At 44.0% G+C, this 20,919-nt stretch overlaps 1 protein-coding gene across 2 annotated transcripts in view; it reads left to right on the top strand.

The window, feature by feature from the left end:
• The first annotated feature begins 486 nt into the window (after positions 1–486).
• LOC106563931 (NACHT, LRR and PYD domains-containing protein 3) overlaps positions 487–20,919 on the top strand; it is a 28,794-nt gene continuing 8,361 nt past the window's right edge. Inside the window, exons 1-9 of one of the 2 annotated variants that reach the window (XR_006757734.2) lie at positions 487–893; positions 2,336–2,442; positions 3,606–3,854; positions 7,614–7,683; positions 7,965–8,169; positions 8,330–10,157; positions 10,385–10,558; positions 10,681–10,837; positions 11,135–11,181. Coding sequence is in view for 1 of the 2 variants with exons in the window: in XM_082958336.1 (XP_082814462.1) it covers positions 2,357–2,442; positions 3,606–3,854; positions 7,614–7,683; positions 7,965–8,169; positions 8,330–10,157; positions 10,385–10,558; positions 10,664–10,837; positions 11,135–11,181 (2,833 nt within the window). In the remaining variant the exon portion in view is untranslated. Of the gene's footprint in view, positions 894–2,335; positions 2,443–3,605; positions 3,855–7,613; positions 7,684–7,964; positions 8,170–8,329; positions 10,158–10,384; positions 10,559–10,663; positions 10,838–11,134; positions 11,182–20,919 lie in introns of both variants that reach the window. The other variant, XM_082958336.1, reaches the window with a different exon arrangement.

Here is a 20,919-nt window from a genome sequence, read left to right as displayed (position 1 = left end):
TGTGTGTGTGTGTGTGTGTGTGTGTGTGTGTGTGTGTGTGTGTGTGTGTGTGTGTGTGTGTGTCCCCTATGTAAAGGTTAATTCTGTAATCCTGTCTTGTCATAAGTGCTGTAGTCATGTACAGTAGCTATTGCTATAAATAAAAAACAGCTTTTCAGGATGTTGACTCCATAGAGTTTTTGTTTTTTCCGATGCCTCAGTCACAATAGTAACCAATTCTATGACAGAAACACTGCCGTGTTTATTAAATAAACCGGAGCCCAAAAGAATTACATATTATAAATAATTTAACACGGATCTCTGTCTGTGACAGCAACATGCTAATAATGATTGACAGTTCTTGGCTCTTACGTCATAAGTCACTACACCAGTCATGTGCCCCGTTGATCCCCCGTTACCGTCATGACATCACATGACCGTAAGTCACCGGTTGGACTAGTTAGACCACCCTTCAGGAAGGAAGCTCTCTTTATCATACAAGTCAGTAGTAAACAGATTCTATCTCGTCCTTTTTTTCTTCTTCTGCAATCTACCTTGTGTTTAGTCAGGTTAAGTTATATATATTTTTTCAATAATAACCTGGTTATTGAAATATACACTCAAGGTTTACCAACGTTTGACAGTGAACATTTTCAGTTTCATTTAGAGCAGAACCAACTCGCGCGCTGATCAGTCCAACATTTTCATGGATAAGGTTGACTTGTGACCTTAGAAGATCAGCTGTCATGTGATGTAAAGCGTTGCCAATCACATTTAACGAGGGTGTGTGTGTGTGTGTGTGTGTGTATATATATATATGCTTCACTACACAGGTCTGAACCTGAAAATGTTCTTACCGCTCAACTACTGGTCAACTATCCGTGGGAACAACTCTTGCGACAAATGTACTGAAGGTAAACGCTTTAAACTTTAAAACCTCTTGAGTTAACAAAAATGAATGGGCAGGCTAGATGTTGTTTTAAACCTCTCAAATGAAACACAAACTACAAGTATGTGTGATATTATTGTAGTGAACAATAAGCGATAGCAGACCTCCCGGTGTGAAAGGCTACGCATCTCGCCAATAGGTTTAGATCACTTGGTTGTTCTTGTAACGTGGCTCATAGGGATGATCGCTATGTTGTCCTGCAGTGGATATATACATTAATACATCACGGTTTCATAACAGTTCCTGAAAAAGGCTTTATTGCCTCAGAGAGGGTATTATAAGGTCAACGGCTATACACGGAGTTCCGTGTGAGGGAATTATAAGATACCGTTTTAATCATCTGTTCCGGGACAATCCAAAAATATCTATTTCTTTGTAGGAATTGACATCAGTCCCTACCAGACCTATAAAAAAGGTAAAATACAATAACACGTTGAATAAATGTGCGTGTGTTTGTCATATAATTCTGGACACAAGTTGTCCCAAACAAAGCGTCTGTGGGCCGGTGAGTGTTATGACCGTTGTCGACAGAGCGGACCGACGTTACAGTGGAATTCATACAACTAACTAGTGCCTCAACATTTTAACTGAACAATTACTCATAACTTCATAATACATTTTAACACTACAAGACAAATAATCCTTAATTATAAGGTCATGGAAACCCTTCTCTCTGTTTGAAAGAATATTTGTAAAGGAAACAGGGGGTTAAAGCTTTATTTATTCACAAAATGATGATTATTATTATGAATTTGATCCTGTGCTGTGCCATTTCAGTAAATCTCACACGGATATGGACCAGTCCACTATTCTACAGCTCCAAAGCGTTCTGTGTGTATAAGTGTTTTACTAGTCTATTCTTAATGCCCCCCCCCATCCTTTATTTTATCCACTCAAATACAGACTGTCGGCCTTTAGGTGAATGGCAGGATGGCTGGTTGGTACAGTATAGAGTATTTACACATGTTAACAGTGTATCTATAGAAATCTAATTATATTTACAGCCACTGAGGCTAATTTTATACGTATTTAAATAGATTTTAAATAACTAATGTAAATTCACTTTGTGTGAAGAATAATAATAATAATAATAATAATAATAATTCTTAAATAATAATAATGTTTAAATAATCTGAGGAATTACCTTCAACTTTCTCTGATATGACTTGAGAGATACCAAGTGACCATTTCCTTCGTGGAACTTCCTGACTGGTTTGGGTATCAGGTTGTACTCCAAGAGAGAGGGGCCAGGATGGCATTTTGTGGTTAAGGTTTAATCAACTATGTACACCTTGTACTTATAACAGAACTTATTTTACTTCAATATTACGTAAAAATGCTAGAAGTGATGTTCAGATAGCTGACTTTTTAAATAGGTGTTATTTGGAATTTGTACTTTTGCCACAGTAAAACAACACTACCTCTAAAATGAGTCTCTCAGAGGTGAACGAAGAGGGCGCTGATGCAAACAGGCGTATCTTTGAGGACCATGACGCTGTAAGAGAAGCTGAAAGGTGAGCGCAAAAAAAAGAAAAGACAGACTGTGCTTGCTTTGCAATCGACAAGGTAGATTGTTAATATTTCTAATGTTATTCTTTAATAACTTGAGATTTCATCCTTAATTATATAGTCATTAAATTAACGTCTCTAAGAGACCAAGACAGGTAAGAACATGAAGTGACTGGTGTGGTGGTTAATTTCTGTATTACCAAATGAGGAGAGAAACAAACTTCACACACCAGTCAGAGTTATACATAAACTACATATTTAATAATTAAGAGCTTTGCAAAAGCCCTTTGACTTTCAATGATGCGCCATTTCTAATGAACCATTAAAAAGTGACAACACAAAACTACAAAGATCTTTTATAGCCAAGATACACCCCTCTCAACCTACATGACGAACAACAGATACATAGAATGGGTCACAAGGTTAAGATTAGTATGAAAGGTATCTATAAAACATAGCAGACAGCAACTGCTGGGTCAACAGTTTTCATTGTAAAGACCAGTGTCTGGTCCTCCTACTCCAAACTGGACCCGTCTCTCCCTGGTACGGTATAGAACAGACCAGTGTCTGGTCCTCCTACTCCAAACTGGACCCGTCTCTCCCTGGTACGGTATAGAACAGACCAGTGTCTGGTCCTCCTACTCCAAACTGGACCCGTCTCTCCCTGGTACGGTATAGAACAGACCAGTGTCTGGTCCTCCTACTCCAAACTGGACCCGTCTCTCCCTGGTACGGTATAGAACAGACCAGTGTCTGGTCCTCCTCTTCCAAACTGGACCCGTCTCTTCCTGGTACGGTATAGAACAGACCAGTGTCTGGTCCTCCTACTCCAGACTGGACCCGTCCCTCCCTGGTACGGTATAGAACAGAACCATTAGCTCATGTCCTCTGGAATGCTCTTTAGGTTTTATCACCCAAAGACATCGTAAACCTCCTCTGTCAGTGTTATCGCTCAGAGGCCATCCTCAGTAGAACACACACACAATAGTTAACAGAATACTATATTCTGTCAAATAAAACAACCATTATAATACAATACAATTGATTGATTCTCCTGAGACTTTCCCACTGAACTAGTTCCTCTATTGATAGTCTAGATATTGAAGCACAGACTCAGTATTCTACACCCCTGTTGGCTTGAATGTTCTGGTCTGTGTTTATCTAACAGGCTCCATCAGGAGAGACCAGTCTCCCCTGTACACAGCTGCCAGTCCATGAAGAGTGACTGGTCTAAGGATGTACCTCTATTTTTCGGGCCGGAGAGACCAGTCTCCCCTGTACCCAGCTGCCAGTCCATGAAGAGTGACTGGTCTAAAGATGTACCTCTATTTTTCGGGCCGGAGAGACCAGTCTCCCCTGTACCCAGCTGTCTGTCCATGAAGAGTGACCAGTCAATGGATGCACCAACAGAACCAAAGTAAGTTGTATATGTGTTTCCGGGGCGGCAACAATGTTAGTTGGGGGGGGGGGGGGGGGGGGGGGCAGGTAACCTAGCGGTTAGAGAGGCAAGCTAGCAACTGGACGATTGCTAGTTCGAAAACCCGTGGTCTGACAGTAAAAATCTAGCCTAAAGTGAGCTGGAAACTAGAAGGTTGCTGGAATCAAATTGTAGATGCCACATTGCTTGCCGTTGTGTCCTTGAGCATGGTACTTTACAACTTTCCAGAGGCGCCCAGTGCGGAAATTATTGGCTAACTTGATAAAAAGTGCATAAAATATATCATGCAAATACTGAGCTATATTGTACACAAAAAAAACTTTGGAAAATTATATTATTTTATACTAATAAAAGTAATTTTACATTTACATTTTTTATTTATTTTTTAAATATTTTTTTTCTCTCAAAAAGATAAGGGTTAAAATTATTGCCACCACGGTTTTTCAATACTACGGCATACTCCCCTTACGAGGATAATGTCCCTGAACCTTTTTCTAAAATGTTTTATCACATCCTTCTTTTTGAGGCTAAACCCACCACTGACCGGGTTCCAATCCAAGTGCTGTTTATTAAACTCCACAGCACCGGGTTCCAATCCAGGTGCTGTTTATTAAACTCCACAGCGCCGGGTCCAATCCAAGTGCTGTTTATTAAACTCCACAGCGCCGGGTCCAATCCAGGTGCTGTTTATTAAACTCCACAGCGCCGGGTCCAATCCAGGTGCTGTTTATTAAACTCCACAGCGCCGGGTCCAATCCAAGTGCTGTTTATTAAACTCCACAGCGCCGGGTCCAATCCAGGTGCTGTTTATTAAACTCCACAGCGCCGGGTCCAATCCAAGTGCTGTTTATTAAACTCCACAGCACCGGGTCCAATCCAAGTGCTGTTTATTAAACTCCACAGCGCCGGGTCCAATCCAAGTGCTGTTTATTAAACTCCACAGCACCGGGTCCAATCCAAGTGCTGTTTATTAAACTCCACAGCGCCGGGTCCAATCCAAGTGCTGTTTATTAAACTCCACAGCACCGGGTCCAATCCAAGTGCTGTTTATTAAACTCCACAGCGCCGGGTCCAATCCAAGTGCTGTTTATTAAACTCCACAGCGCCGGGTCCAATCCAAGTGCTGTTTATTAAACTCCACAGCGCCGGGTCCAATCCAAGTGCTGTTTATTAAACTCCAGGGGCCTCATTTATAACTATTGCGTAAATGTTACACTATTTCCGAAAAGAATACGTACGTTAAAATAAATATAGATATTTATAAACTTGGTGCACGTCATACATACACATGTTTGGCGTTATAAATCAGACCTGTCGTAAAACTGTGTTTATAATAACTCCGCCCCCCCCCCCCCAAAAAAACAAATTTTTATAGTGACAATAACACCCTTAATTTGCTGTATGATTAGGAACTATTGGCTTTACACCGCGGCCGTTTTCTGTAAAGAACAACAATCTGCTCACATTTCTATAGAGGTGTGGGCAGAATGTTTTGGTATATTTACATTTTTCAAGTGAAACATGCATGCTGCTTATAATCAATCAATCAATCAATCAATAAATCAATGAAATGTTATTTGTGACATGCTTGGTTAACAACATGTGTAGACTAACTGTGAAATGCTGACTGACTGGTCCTTCCAAACAATGCAGAGAAAAACTGAAAAAAATGATAACACAAGGAATAAATACACAATGACGATAACGGGAACTGTAAGAAAAGGCCTAAGGAATGATCAAAGATTTTGAACTATTTTTTTTTAAATATACATTTTAGTTTTATTTTCTATTTTATGTCTATCTTTTCAATTATATTTAAATGGTATTCTGATTGTTTCATAATTTTCAATGATATTCTGATTTAATGTCTTCAGTTTCTGTTGGAAAGGAAAGGGTTAACGGGGGACAAAAAAAGATCCAATCATGATTTTTCTATGCTGGTCTCTGGGGAGATAAATCTAGCTATCTAGCTTAGCCATTGGCTAGCACTTCAGAAGCGAGATAGAAGTCCTCTGCCATTTAACTGTATTAGAACAGAATTTTGACAGTGAAAGTGACAGTGGAATCAACCAATCACATGTTGACTTGCAATGGGTGGTACCTTTTTTTGTCTTTAGGCGTCGACATTGGGAGGAAAAAATTGGTGTGAACATTTTTTATTTCGGCCTAAAGACACTACTGAGAACCTGAGCCTATGGGGCGAGCACTAGTTGTCACATGGTCCAAGAATATGGGGATTTTGTATCAGATGTACAAGGCACGTCTCTCTCCAGAATGCGCTCTTTCCCACCATTTTGTGGGTATTCATTTTTTCATAACTTAATGTTATACATTGTTTTCTGCGTCTATTAATTCCCCATTACATATTTCACCAGTAGTATTCTACATTCAACCGTTATTTGTCATCATTTCTAATCTGCAATGTTTGTTTGGTTACGGTAATTCCTGTTAATGCATTGAATATATTATTATTATTATTACAGTCATTTACCGTTGTCGGAGGAGACACGTTGTTTGCAGAATTCACAACCTATGCTACGCTTGTGAGAAACACATTTTGTATCATTTCATTCCAGTTTACGAGTTTTGTCAATTTTTTTTCATTGTCTTTTGTTCGGAGCGCTCCTGTCAATGTCGAGTAAGGACGCACACCTGATTAGGCAGATAGAAACATACTTCTAGCTCTCTCCCAACCACTTGGCATGAAAAGGGAAAAACGTAATGTTCTGATCCAGTGGAAACGTCATAAAATACCTGATTACTTCTTATCCCTTTTGTACAAATAGCCTACAACTATGTCTTTCCCGAGCTCAGCAGTATGGGAAACTTTGAGGGCCCAGAATATTTTACACAATGTTGCAAGTTTGCTAACGCGAGCTTCGGGCTGGACACAGTGATATCAACAGAGAGGTATATTTTTCTGGGTGATTTTAAATATTGACTGGGTTTCATCAAGCTGCCCAAGCTTCAAACTGCAACCAGTGGCTACAACCTGGTTCAGGTTATCAGTCAACCTACCAGAGTAGTTACAAATAGCACAGGAATGAAATCATCAACACGTTTTGATCACATCTTTACTAACGCTGAAGAAATTTGCTTTTCCAAATCCATAGGATGTAGTGATCACAATATAGCAGCCATATGTAGGAAAACCAAAGTTCCAAAGGCTGGGCCTAATATAGTGGGGATTATGAAAACACAGAGAGACGAAGTGGACATTATTTTATCGTTTTTATTGGTCAAATATCTGGGGAAGCCTGGCTACGATGAATACACGCCACTGGTCTCAACAGCTAATATGTTTCATTAGGACAAGTAAACTCATGAATTTTACATAAATTGTAAAAGAAAAATGTATCCTACACTATGATTTCTTCCGTTAATAAAAAGTGTGTTGAAAACGAATTTCTATTGTAGATTTGACGTGATAAACGAGAGAATTAAAGACTTTATTTAATTTCTACGGCATGATCTTCAAATAGATAAATCACCTTTTTTAGTCTGCTCAAGAAGAACGATTAAACATGACATTTTCCGCTTAACGAGAGATCAGCTGGCGATCATTTACTGGTCATCAGTGGTTGGCCCATGGATGTCTCCCTATAACAAGGAAACAACACTTGTCTTATTCTGTCCACAGAGTCCAATGTGAAAAACTACAGGTTGAGTCTGTCTTATTCTGTCCACAGAGTCCAATGTGAGAAACTAAAGGTTGAGTCTGTCTTATTCTGTCCACAGAGTCCAATGTGAGAAACTACAGGTTGAAACTGCCCAGAATCAACGAACGGATCTGAACTCAATATTCAGGGTGGGCTGGCTTATCAGTTTTTGTTGTTGTTGTTGTAAAAACATACAAACATATAAATTTACTCCACAAATAACACACCAGCGTACATTTCGTTTTGATGAACTCATCCTCATTGTTTTGGGGTTTTGTTTTCATATAAATACTGTATGTGCTTTCTACACCTGCATTGCTTGCTGTTTGGGGTTTATGTACAGCTGGGTTTCTGTACAGCACTTTGATATATCAGCTGATGTAAGTAGGGCTTTATAAATAAATTTGATTTGATTTGTTGTCCATTTCAGGTGCTCGAAGACCGCGTCATTGTTTTGGTAAAACGTGAGTTGAAGAAGTTCAAGAGGATACTGAATGAAGTTCAGAGGGATGATGAGGAAGTAGATGCTGAAGATGAGAAGCAGGAGAGCAGTGCCAGACAGGGGGCTCTGAAAATCACACTACACATCCTGAGGATCATGAACCAGAAGGAGCTCGCTGACACACTGGAGAACAGTAAGACCGACCATTAAAACGTCTACAAATGACCTCTACAATTTTCTTGCTATTCACAAGCAATTTACACAGAAAAACTAGTAGAATAAGTTATAATATATTCTTCGTTGAAACTTTGACTTTGTTGTGACACGTTAACATGGATGATTTGCATTGTCAGGTCTTCTAGGAAAACTTGTGGCATGTCAACAGAAACTGAAATACAATCTTAACAGGAACTTTAAGAATGTGTTTGAGGGAATAGCCAAGCAAGGAAACCCAACCCTTCTCAGTAAGATCTACACAGAGCTTTACATCACAGAGGGTGGAAGTGGAGAAGTCAATAATGAACATGAGGTGAGACAGATCGAGGTGGCATCCAAGAGACCAGCAACACAAGAGACGCCAATCAAATGCAATGACATCTTTAACCTTTTACCTGGACAAGACAAAGGTATCAGGACTGTGGTGACAAAGGGTGTCGCTGGCATTGGAAAAACAATCTCTGTGCAGAAATTAATTCTGGACTGGGCTGAAGGAAAAGGAAATCATGATATCCAATTGATATTTCCACTTCCTTTTCGAGATCTGAATATGATGAAGGAGAATAAATACAGCTTGATGGAACTTCTTCATCACTTTTTCGTGGAAACCAAAGAATCGGGAATCTCCAACTTTGACAAGTACAAGGTCCTGTTTGTGTTTGATGGTCTGGATGAGTGTCGACTTCCTCTCGAATTCAAGAACAATGAGCGCTGTTGTGATGTCACAAAGCCAACGTCAGTGGATGCGCTGCTGACAAACCTCATCGAGGGGAATCTTCTTCCATCTGCTCTCCTCTGGATAACCTCCCGACCAGCAGCAACCAGTCAGATCCCTCCTGAGTTTGTTGACCAGGTGACAGAGATACGAGGGTTCAATGACCAACAGAAGGAGGAGTACTTTAAGAAGAGATACCATGATGAGAAGAACATGGCCAACAGAATCATCGCACACATAAAGACATCAAGGAGCCTCTACATCATGTGTCACATCCCAGTGTTCTGTAGGATCTCTGCCACTGTCCTAGAGACGCTGTTGGGCGACGCACAGAGTGGAGAGATGCCCAAGACTCTGACTCAAATGTACAAATACTTCCTGATCTTTACCATGCTGCACAAAAAACTGACATTTCCAAAGGGACCAGAGAAAACTGAGTCAGATTCACAGATGAAAACGGATGCGGAGATCCTCCTGAAACTGGGAAAACTGGCTTTCAGACAGCTGGAAAAAGGGAATCTAATATTCTACGAGGAAGACCTGAGAGAGTGTGGCATTGATGTCACAGAAGCGTCCGTGTACTCAGGAGTGTGTACACAGATTTTCAGAGAGGAGAATGGGCTGTACCAGGAGAAGCTGTACTGCTTTGTTCATCTGAGCATCCAGGAGTTTCTGGGTGCTGTGTATGTGTTTGTCACGTTCAACAACGACAGTTTAAATCTAATGGTAGAACCTGAAACTACCACCAGAAAACTTCAGATGTCTGGCGACATATCTGAAGACAAACTTACAGCCATCCTCCACAAGAGTGCAGTGGACAAGGCCTTACAGAGTGAGAACGGACACCTGGACCTGTTTCTCCGCTTCCTTCTGGGTCTCTCGCTGGACTCCAATCAGACTTTTCTACGAGGCCTACTGACACAGACAGGAAGCAAGTCACAGACCAATGAGATAACAATCAATTACATCAAGGAGAAGATCAGGGAGAATCCTTCTCCAGAGAGGTGCATCAATCTGTTCCACTGTCTGAATGAACTGAATGACCATTCTCTAGTGGAGGAGATCCAAAGCTACCTGAGATCAGGAAGTCTCTCTGGAGCCAAACTGTCACCTGCACATTGGTCAGCTCTGGTATTTGTGTTGCTGACTTCAGAAAAGGAGCTGGATGTGTTTGACCTGAAGAAATACTCCAGATCAGAGGAAGGTCTTCTGAGGCTGATGCCAGTGGTCAAAGCTTCCAGGACAGCCCTGTAAGTGTTGATTAGATAATAATATTCTGTTTTGAAGTAGATAAAGCTTCCATGAAGGAATGTAATTACTACAATCTAAAGTTGACTGCAATATTGGCACGGGGGTGTGGATGAGGTTACACCCAGAATTGATATTAACACCAAACATCCCGTTATTGAACACGACTGATTTCTGATTTACTCCCTTTTAAGAAGAACGATGTCTGAACTGGTTTTCCGTTATCTAGGCTAAATGGATGTAACCTCACAGAGAGATGCTGCGAAGAGTTAGCCTCTGTTCTCAGTTCAAACGCCTCACAGCTGAGAGAACTGGACCTGAATGACAACGACCTGCAGGATTCAGGAGTGAAGCTGCTCTCTGCTGGACTGGAGAGTCCGGACTGTAAACTGGAGACACTGAGGTTCGTATTTTCCTCTTTGTGTAGTAATCTACACAACAGGAAATAGTTCGAAAAGGGTGAGCACAAATAAGTCATTTTGAGATTGAAATGAAATCCATTCTGCAGGTTGTCATTCTGTTTAGTCACAGAGGAAGGCTGTGGTTCTCTGGCTTCAGCTCTGAGGTCAAACCCCTCCCATCTGAGAGAGCTGGACCTTACCCACAATCACCCAGGAGACTCCGGAGTGAAGCTGCTCTCTGCTATAGTGGAAGATCCACGATATAAACTGGAGAAACTCAGGTAAACACTACAACTCCTATTCAACTAAATCTTCTGACTTTTTTTAGACATGAAAAATAGTAGCGGAACAAAAAGAAAATGTTATAATATTTATTTATTTATTTATTTACAATACTTACAGTAGAATGTATCTTGAAAACCGATTTCCACAAGGAGACAAGTATTTATGCATGTGCCAAAAATGTTTTGCATCAAATGAGGTCTGTTTAAAAAATATATAATATTGTCCAAATAAGGCCTATGATATCACTTGTCTAAAATCCCCCAAAAATGGTGTTTCTTCTTCTGATTTCTCAGTGTGGATCCTAATTCCGAGTGTTGGTTAAAATCAGCGCTTAAGAAATGTAAGTCTGAGTGTAATGGAACACTGCTTATGACAAGACTTCATGCCTACTTCATGTCTACTTCATGTCTACTTCATGGCTACTTCATGGCTACTTCATGCCTACTTCATGCCTACTTCATGCCTACTTCAACTTACTTCATGCCTACTTCAACTTACTTCATGCCTACTTCATTCCTACTTCATGCCTACTTCATGCCTACTTCAACCTACTTCATTCCTACTTCAACCTACTTCATGCCTACTTCATGCCTACTCCAACCTACTTCATGCCTACTTCAACTTACTTCATGCCTACCTCATGATTACTTGAACCTACTTGAACAGTCAAAATCATGTTCTTCATGAAATTCTATGATATTTGGATGAAAACAAGATTAAAGTAGAGTGACTAAAGTATGAAAAATTACCGTTTCTCTCTACAGTGATAAAGTTTGATCATAAAGTTACTTGTTTCCCCCCCCCGTGTCAAACACTTGGATTCAGAAGGCGGGATTATTAAGGCCGTTTTGTGACATCCCATTAAAGCCTCTCATTTGAATACACCAATGGTAACGTCTTAGTCACTTACCTAATTTAAATAAGTACCGCCTCGTAACCAACGTCGCAGAGGGGCGTGGTTTACGTAGCTAGATAGCTAGTCTACTGGTAACTAAACGTGACTGCAGCGTGTCAGCAAATATAATTACAGGTTTACCCTATTCATCGATGGCAGAGATACTTGTAGGTTTGGTCTGTGTCACCTGGCTAGCTAGGTCTTCAGCCAGCGTGGAGCAAAAGCGGGGGAAGTGTTTCCCAAAACTCAGATGCAGTTGTCATGTCATTACGTCAAGAGACATGCCAAATGGAAAACACACGCAGTTGATGACATCATTGATAGTCATTGTATATGAACATTGTCTGGCAGTCATATACTGTAGGGGAAATAAATATATAAATGCAACAATTTCAAAGGTTTTACTGAGTTACAGTTCATAGAAGGAAATCAGTCAATTGTAATACATTAATTAAGCCTTAATCTATGGATATTCACATGACTGGACAGGAGCGCTGCCATGGGTGGGCCTTGGGGGCATAGGCCCACCCACATGGGAGCCAAACCCACCCACTGGGGAGTCAGGCCTAGCAAATCAGAATGAATTTTCTCCCTACAAAAGGGTTTTATTACAGACAGAAATACTCCTCCCCTTTATTCAGACGATCTCGCAGATGAAGAAGCCGGGTGTGTAGGTCCTGGGCTGGCGCGGTTACACGTGGTCTGCAGTTGTGAAACCGGTTGGACGTACTGCCAAATTCTATAAAACTACAGAGGCGGCTTATGGTAGAGAAATTAACATTAAATTCTCTGGCAACAGCTCTGTTGGACATTCCTGCAGTCAGCATGCCAATTGCACGCTCCCTCAAAACTTGAGACATCTGTGGCATTGTGTTGTGTGACAAAACTGCACTTTTTAGTGGCCTTTTATTGTCCCCAGCACAAGGTGCACCTGTGTAATGATCGTGATATTCCACACCTGTCAGGTGGCTGGATTATCCTGGCAAAGGAGAAATGCTCACTAACAGGGATGTAAACAAATTTGTGCACAAAATATGAGCGAAATAAGCTTTTTTTGTCTATGTAACATTTCTGGGATCTTTAATTTTGTCTCATGAATCATGGGACCGACACTTTAAATGTTGCACTTATATTTTTGTTCAGTATATATTATATTTAATGACATTTTATCCAGTAGGGTTGTGCAGATCTCGTTGTACTTGTATCCTTTTAAAAAAGGCTGTTTCTCAAGTGCACATTTCCTAATTCACTCATTGTTAAACACTAAGAAATGATCCCGACAGCTGAAAATGCACATGATTTACCCACTTAGTCCTATTCAATTATCAACAACATAGGCTAATAAATAATGCTGGCTACTGCTGCATTTATTCCAGACACTGATAGACAGGTAATTCCTCCATTTATTCCAGACACTGACAGACAGGTAATTCCTCCATTTATTCCAGACACTGACAGACAGGTCATTCCTCCATTTATTCCAGACACTGACATTTATTCCAGACACTGATAGACAGGTAATTCCTACATTTATTCCAGACATTTATTCCAGACACTGGTAGACTGGTAATTCCTCCATTTATTCCAGACACTGGTAGACAGGTCATTCCTCCATTTATTCCAGACACTGACAGACAGGTCATTCCTACATTTATTCCAGACACTGATAGACTGGTAATTTGCCCCATATACTGTACCTGTACTGTTTAGTTTTAGTAATTGTCTTTAGAGGGGTGGATCAGATTTAATATTGTGGATAGATTGTTGCTTCCATCAATGTAATTGTCTGCATCATTTCCAATCCCCCATATATTTTTTGGCTAAATATGTATATTTAATCTGTGTATATACACTGCTCAAAAAAATAAAGGGAACACTTAAACAACAATGTAACTCCAAGTCAATCACACTTCTGTGAAATCAAACTGTCCACTTAGGAAGCAACACTGATTGACAATACATTTCACATGCTGTTGTGCAAATGGAATAGACAACAGGTGGAAATTAGAGGCAATTAGCAAGACACCCCCAATAAAGGAGTGGTTCTGCAGGTGGGGACCACAGACCACTTCTCAGTTCCTGTAACGGCTGTCTACGGAAGAAGTGGACCAAAATGCGGCGGAGTTAGGGTTCGTCATTTTTAATGTTACGAACACTATGCAATTAACAAAACAACAAAACTGACAGCCAACACAGTCCTGTCAGGTGCAACAACAGTGACAAGCACAATTACCCACACCACACAACGGAAACGTAGGCAACTTATGTGTGACTCCCAATCAACCACAACCCTCTACAGCTGTGCTTGATTGGAAGTCACACGGCCAAAATTAAATGAAACAATAAAACACTCACTCCCTTCTGCCACGTCCTGACCCAACTACACCCTCTACTGGTCAGGACGTGACAGTACCCCCCCCCCCCCTCAAGGTGCAGACCCCGGGATGCACCTAAAAAAAGGAAAACACACAACAACAACAAAAAATCCCCAACAAAAAGGAACACCTAAACAATAAGGGAGGGAAGGGAGGGTGGCTGCCGTCACCGACGGCACTGTGCTACACCCTCCCTCCCCAACCCACCTATTCTGGAGGTGGCTCAGGTGCAGGACGTGGACCTCGCTCCACCTTCGGCGTCGCCCACTCTGTTGGCGCCGATCGCTGCGCCGGGCAGACGGGCCACTCGGGCTGACCCTGGCAGACGGACCACTCGGGCTGGGTCGGAAGGCATGCGGGCCACTCGGGCTGGGCCGGAAGGCATGCGGGCCACTCGGGCTGGGCCGGAAGGCATGCGGGCCACTCGGGCTGGGCCGGAAGGCATGCGGGCCACTCGGGCTGGACCGGAGGACAGGAGGACCACTCGGGCTGGACCGGAGGACAGGAGGACCACTCGGGCTGGACCGGAGGGCAGGAGGACCACTCGGGCTGATCCTGACAGGCCGGGCACCCTGGCAGATCAGGGCAGGCGGGCACCTCTGGCAGAACAGTGCAGTCCGGCCACTCTGGCAGAACAGGGCAGTCCGGCCACTCTGGCAGTTCAGGGCAGTCCGGCCGCTCTGGCAGTTCAGGGCAGTCCGGCCGCTCTGGCAGTTCAGGGCAGTCCGGCCGCTCTGGCAGTTCAGGGCAGTCCGGCCGCTCTGGCAGTTCAGGGCAGTCCGGCCGCTCTGGCAGTTCAGGGCAGTCCGGCCGCTCTGGCAGTTCAGGAAAGTCCGGCCGCTCTGGCAGTTCAGGGCAGTCCGGCCGCTCTGGCAGTTCAGGGCAGTCCGGCCGCTCTGGCAGTTCAGGGCAGTCCGGCCGCTCTGGCAGTTCAGCGCAGTCCGGCCGCTCTGGCAGTTCAGCGCAGTCCGGCCGCTCTGGCAGTTCAGCGCAGTCCGGCCGCTCTGGCAGTTCAGCGCAGTCCGGCCGCTCTGGCAGTTCAGCGCAGTCCGGCCGCTCTGGCAGTTCAGCGCAGTCCGGCCGCTCCGGCAGTTCAGCGCAGTCTGGCAGCTCCGACGACTGTTGACTGGCGGGCAGCTCCGACGACTGTTGACTGGCGGGCAGCTCCGACGACTGTTGACTGGCGGGCAGCTTCGACGACTGTTGACTGGCGGGCAGCTCCGACTCAGGATTCACCAGGCTGGGGAGACATAACGGAGGCCTGGCTCTGGGCGCAGGCCCTGGACTCACCAGTCTGGGAAGGCCCGCTGGAGGCCTGGTTTGAGGAGGTGGCACAGGAGAGACCAGGGTGGAGAGACCCACTGGAGGACCGGTCCGTGGAGGAGACACGGGCTTGACCAGGATAGGGAGATCCACTGGAGGACTGGTACGTGGAGGAGACACGGGCTTGACCCGGATAGGGAGACCCACTGGAGTACTGGTCCGTGGAGGAGACACGGGCTTGACCCGGATAGGGAGACCCACTGGAGTACTGGTCCGTGGAGGAGACACGGGCTTGACCCGGATAGGGAGACCCACTGGAGTACTGGTCCGTGGAGGAGGCACGGGCTTGACCAGGATGGGAAGACATGCAGGAGGCTTGGTTCTGGGCGTAGGTACAGGATGTGCAGGGCTGGGAAGACATGCAGGAGGCCTGTTTCTGGGCGCAGGCACAGTCTTTACCAGACAACCAGCACGCACCTCAGGACGAGTATGGAGAGCTGCCTCAGGTGACATCATACCCACGACACGCTCATTAGGGCGAATGCCGTACTTTATGCACCACACTAGCAGCTCTCTCATCTCTCTCTCTCCTAATTTTCCCATTAACCCCGTCACAGTCTCTGTCTCATATCCCTCGCTCACATCCAATGTCATCCCGACTGGCTCTGGTTCCGACCTCAGCTCCACCGACTGTCCCGTGTGCCCCCCCCAAAAAAATTCTTGGGGCTGCCTCTCGCGCTCGTTGCGCTCTCTCTCCTCGTAGTATCGCCTCTCCGCTCTCGCCGCTTCAATCTCCCACTGCGGGAGGCGATAATCCCCAGCCTGAGTCCATGGTCCCTCTCCGTCCAGGATCTGTTCCCACGTCCATTTGTTCATAACGCAGTAGTCCTGCTGCTCCTTCCTCTTCCGCCGCTTGGTCCTGGTTTGGTGGGTAATTCTGTAACGGCTGTCTACGGAAGAAGTGGACCAAAATGCGGCGGAGTTAGGGTTCGTCATGTTTAATTGAACGAACACTATGTAATTTACAAAAACAACAAAAACTGACAGCCAACACAGTCCTGTCAGGTGCAACAACAGTGACAAGCACAATTACCCACACCACACAACGGAAACGTAGGCAACTTATGTGTGACTCCCAATCAACCACAACCCTCTACAGCTGTGCTTGATTGGAAGTCACACGGCCAAAATTAAATGAAACAATAAAACACTCACTCCCTTCTGCCACGTCCTGACCCAACTACACCCTCTACTGGTCAGGACGTGACAGTTCCTATGCTTCCTGGCTGATGTTTTGGTCACTTTTGAATGCTGGCGGTGCTTTCACTCTAGTGGTAGCATGAGACGGAGTCTACAACCCACACAAGTGGCTCAGGTAGTGCAGCTCATCCAGGATGACACATCAATGCGAGCAGTGGCAAGAAGGTTTGCTGTGTCTGTCAGCGTAGTGTCCAGAGCATGGAGGCGCTACCAGGAGACAGGCCAGTACATCAGGAGACGTGGAGGAGGCCATAGGAGGGCAACAACCCAGCAGCAGGACCGCTACCACCGCCTTTGTGCAAGGAGGAGCAGGAGAAGCACTGCCAGAGCCCTGCAAAATGACCTCCAGCAGGCCACAAATGTGCATGTGTCTGCTCAAACGGTCAGAAACAGACTCCATGAGGGTGGTATGAGGGCCCGACGTCCACTGGTGGGGGTTGTGCTTACAGCCCAACACCGTGCAGGACGTTTGGCATATGCCAGAGAACACCAAGATTGGCAAATTTGCCACTGGCGCCCTGTGCTCTTCACAGATGAAAGAAGGTTCACACTGAGCACATGTGACAGACGTGACAGAGTCTGGAGACGCCGTGGAGAACGTTCTGTTGCCTGCAACATCCTCCAGCATGACCGGTTTGGCGGTGGGTCAGTCATGGTGTGGGGTGGCATTTCTTTGGGGGGCCGCACAGCCCTCCATGTGCTCGCCAGAGGTAGCTTGACTGCCATTAGGTTCCGAGATGAGATCCTCAGACCCCTTGTGAGACCATATGCTGGTGCGGTTGGCCCTGGGTTCCTCCTAATGCAACACAATGCTAGACCTCATGTGGCTGGAGTGTGTCAGCAGTTCCTGCAAGAGGAAGGCATTGATGCTATGGACTGGCCCGCCCGTTCCCCAGACCTGAATCCAATTGAGCACATCTGGGACATCATGTCTCGCTCCATCCACCAACGCCACGTTGCACCACAGACTGTCCAGGAGTTACATCAAAGTTGGATCAGCCTGTAGTGTGGTTTTCCACTTTAATTTTGAGTGTGACTCCAAATCCAGACCTCCATGGGTTGATAAATTGGATTTCCATTGATTATTATTTTTGTGTGATTTTGTTGTCAGCACATTCAACTATGTAAAGAAAAAAATATTTAATAAGATTATTTCATTCATTCAGATCTAGGATGTGTTATTTTAGTGTTCCCTTTATTTTTTTGAGCAGTATATATACAGCTCTGGAAAAAATTAAGCGACCACTGAAAAATTATTCTCTGGTTTTACAATTTATAGGTATGTGTTTGGGTAAAATTACAATTTTTGTTTTATTCTATAAACTACTGACAACATTTATTCCAAATAATAATATTGTAATTTAGAGGATTTATTTGCAGAAAATGACAACTGGTCAAAATAACAAATAAGTTAGTGTTGTCCAGACCTCGAATAATGCAAAGAAAATAAGTTCATTTTTAAACAACTCAAAACTCATGTTTTAAAACCTCTTCAGGATACCCTAGGATAGGGGGCGCCACAGCGCATTTTGAAAAAAATGTGTTCCCATTTTCAACGGCCTACTAATCAAACTCAGAAGCTAGGACATGCATATACTTATTATATATGGATAGAATACACCCTAAAGTTTCTAAAACTGTTTGAATGGTGTCTGTGAGTATAACAGAACTCATATGGCAGTCAAAACCCCGAGACCGATTGAAACAGGAAGTGGAATTCTGAATTGTGGACTCGACTTCACATCTTTCCCTATTAATTACACCGTTAACAATGGTTCATTGAGCACTTCCTATTGCTTCCACTAGATGTCCCCAGTCTTTTCACAGTGGTTTGAGCCTTCTACAGTCGAAACTCAGTGAATGAGACGCATTGGAAATTGGTCACAGGGGATGGGCCATCACCATTATGACGTCGGCGGCCCAGTCTACCCCCACCTTTGGAAACGTTTTAAAACACTCTGCAACTGTCCCCGTCGAATCTTATTGGCTCTCTTGGTGTTACAGGCCCTGAAGATTAATGTTTTACAACGTTTGACATGTTTGAACGAACCTAAAGGAGGGAAAAATCTCATTTTCCGAAACTGCAGTCCCGCGCACGTCGGAGCATTTGGAGACAGCCCTAGGACGCGCTACCAACAGCAGGCTAATGGAACATGAAGGATGGACTTTTTCGACCGAAAATACATCTGTTGTGGACCTGGGATTCCTGGAAGTGCTTTCTGATGAAGACAACTAAAGGTAGGCGATTATTGACAATATTATACAAGATCAGATGTGACTTGCGATTGTTCCAAGATGGCGCCGCGCTAGTTTTCCTGGCTCATTTTCTGAGTATCGCATCTCCTTTTATCGCAAAGTGTGATTACCCAGTAAAGTTAATTTAAAATCTGGTATGACAGGTGTTCTCAAGAGATATTCATCTATAAATGTTAGATTGACAATATAAATTAAAAAAATTGTTTTCGAATAGTAATTTAGGGAATTGTAGCACTGTTTCCCGGGACGCATTTGAGGGGAAAATAGTTAGTCAACGTCAGACGCCGATGTAAAATGCTGTTTTTATATATACATATGACCTTTATTGAACAAAAGAATGCATGCTGTGTGTAACATGATGTCCTAGGTGTGTCATCTGATGAAGTTTGTAAAAGGTTAGTGCTGCATTTAGCTGTTTTTTGGTTATTTGTGATGCATGTCGTTGGTCGGAAAATTCAAATGTTGCTACTTTTTCCATGTACTCCTCTAACATAATCTAATGTTGTGCTTTTCCTGTAAAACCTTTTTGAAATCGGACGACGAGGGTCGATTCAAGAGAGGTGTATCTATAAAACGATATGAGACAGTCCTATATTTGGAAAAAATATATATATATATTTCGTTATGCTAATGTCGCTAGGAGTTTTTCGCTGGAAGTTGATCCCGCTTACGGGACGAGACGCTCAAGAGGTCTTAAGAAGAGTTCAGAAATCAATATTTGTTGGAATAACCCTGATTTTTAATCACAGTTTTCATGCGTCTTGGCATGCCTTCCACCAGTCTTTCACATTGATATTGGGTGACTTTATGCCCCTCCTGGCGCAGAAATTCAAGCAGCTCGGCTTTGTTTGATGGCTTGTGACCATCCATCTTCCTCTTGATCACATTCCAGAGGTTTTTCAATGGGGTTCAGGTCTGGAGATTGGGCTAAGCCATGACAGGGTCTTGATCTGGTGGTCCTCCAGCTACAATGGGGTTCAGGTCTGGAGATTGGGCTGGACATGACAGGGTCTTGATCTGGTGGTCCTCCAGCTACAATGGGGTTCAGGTCTGGAGATTGGGCTGACCATGACAGGGTCTTGATCTGGTGGTCCTCCAGCTACAATGGGGTTCAGGTCTGGAGATTGGGCTGACCATGACAGGGTCTTGATCTGGTGGTCCTCCAGCTACAATGGGGTTCAGGTCTGGAGATTGGGCTAAGCCATGACAGGGTCTTGGTCTGGTGGTCCTCCATCCACACCTTGATTGACCTGGCTATGTGGCATGGAGTATTGTCCTGCTGGCAAAACCAATCCTCAGAGTTGGGGAACATTGTCAGAGCAGAAGGAAGCAAGTTTTCTTCCAGGACAACCTTGTACGTGGCTTGATTCATGCGTCCTTCACAAAGACAAATCTGCCCGATTCTAGCCTTGCTGAAGGACGCCCAGATCATCACCGATCCTCCACCAAATTTCTCAGTGGATACGAGACCTGGAGAGGACTACAAGTCATAGTGGATACTAGACCTGGAGAGGACTACAAGCCATAGTGGATACTAGACCTGGAGAGGACTACAAGCCATAGTGGATACTAGACCTGGAGAGGACTACAAGTCACAGTGGATACTAGACCTGGAGAGGACTACAAGTCATAGTGGATACTAGACCTGGAGAGGACTACAAGTCACAGTGGATACTAGACCTGGAGAGGACTACAAGTCATAGTGGATACTAGACCTGGAGAGGACTACAAGTCATAGTGGATACTAGACCTGGAGAGGACTACAAGTCATAGTGCATACTAGACCTGGAGAGGACTACAAGTCATAGTGGATACTAGACCTGGAGAGGACTACAAGCCACAGTGGATACTAGACCTGGAGAGGCCTACAAGCCACAGTGGATACTAGACCTGGAGAGGACTACAAGTCATAGTGGATACTAGACCTGGAGAGGACTACAAGTCACAGTGGATACTAGACCTGGAGAGGACTACAAGTCATAGTGGATACTAGACCTGGAGAGGACTACAAGCCACAGTGGATACTAGA

This window comes from Salmo salar, chromosome 11 (assembly GCF_965601325.2).
Source record: "Salmo salar chromosome 11, fSalSal1, whole genome shotgun sequence".
NCBI classification, from domain to species: Eukaryota; Metazoa; Chordata; class Actinopteri; order Salmoniformes; family Salmonidae; genus Salmo; species Salmo salar.
This window is presented reverse-complemented; position numbering and strand designations above follow the sequence as displayed.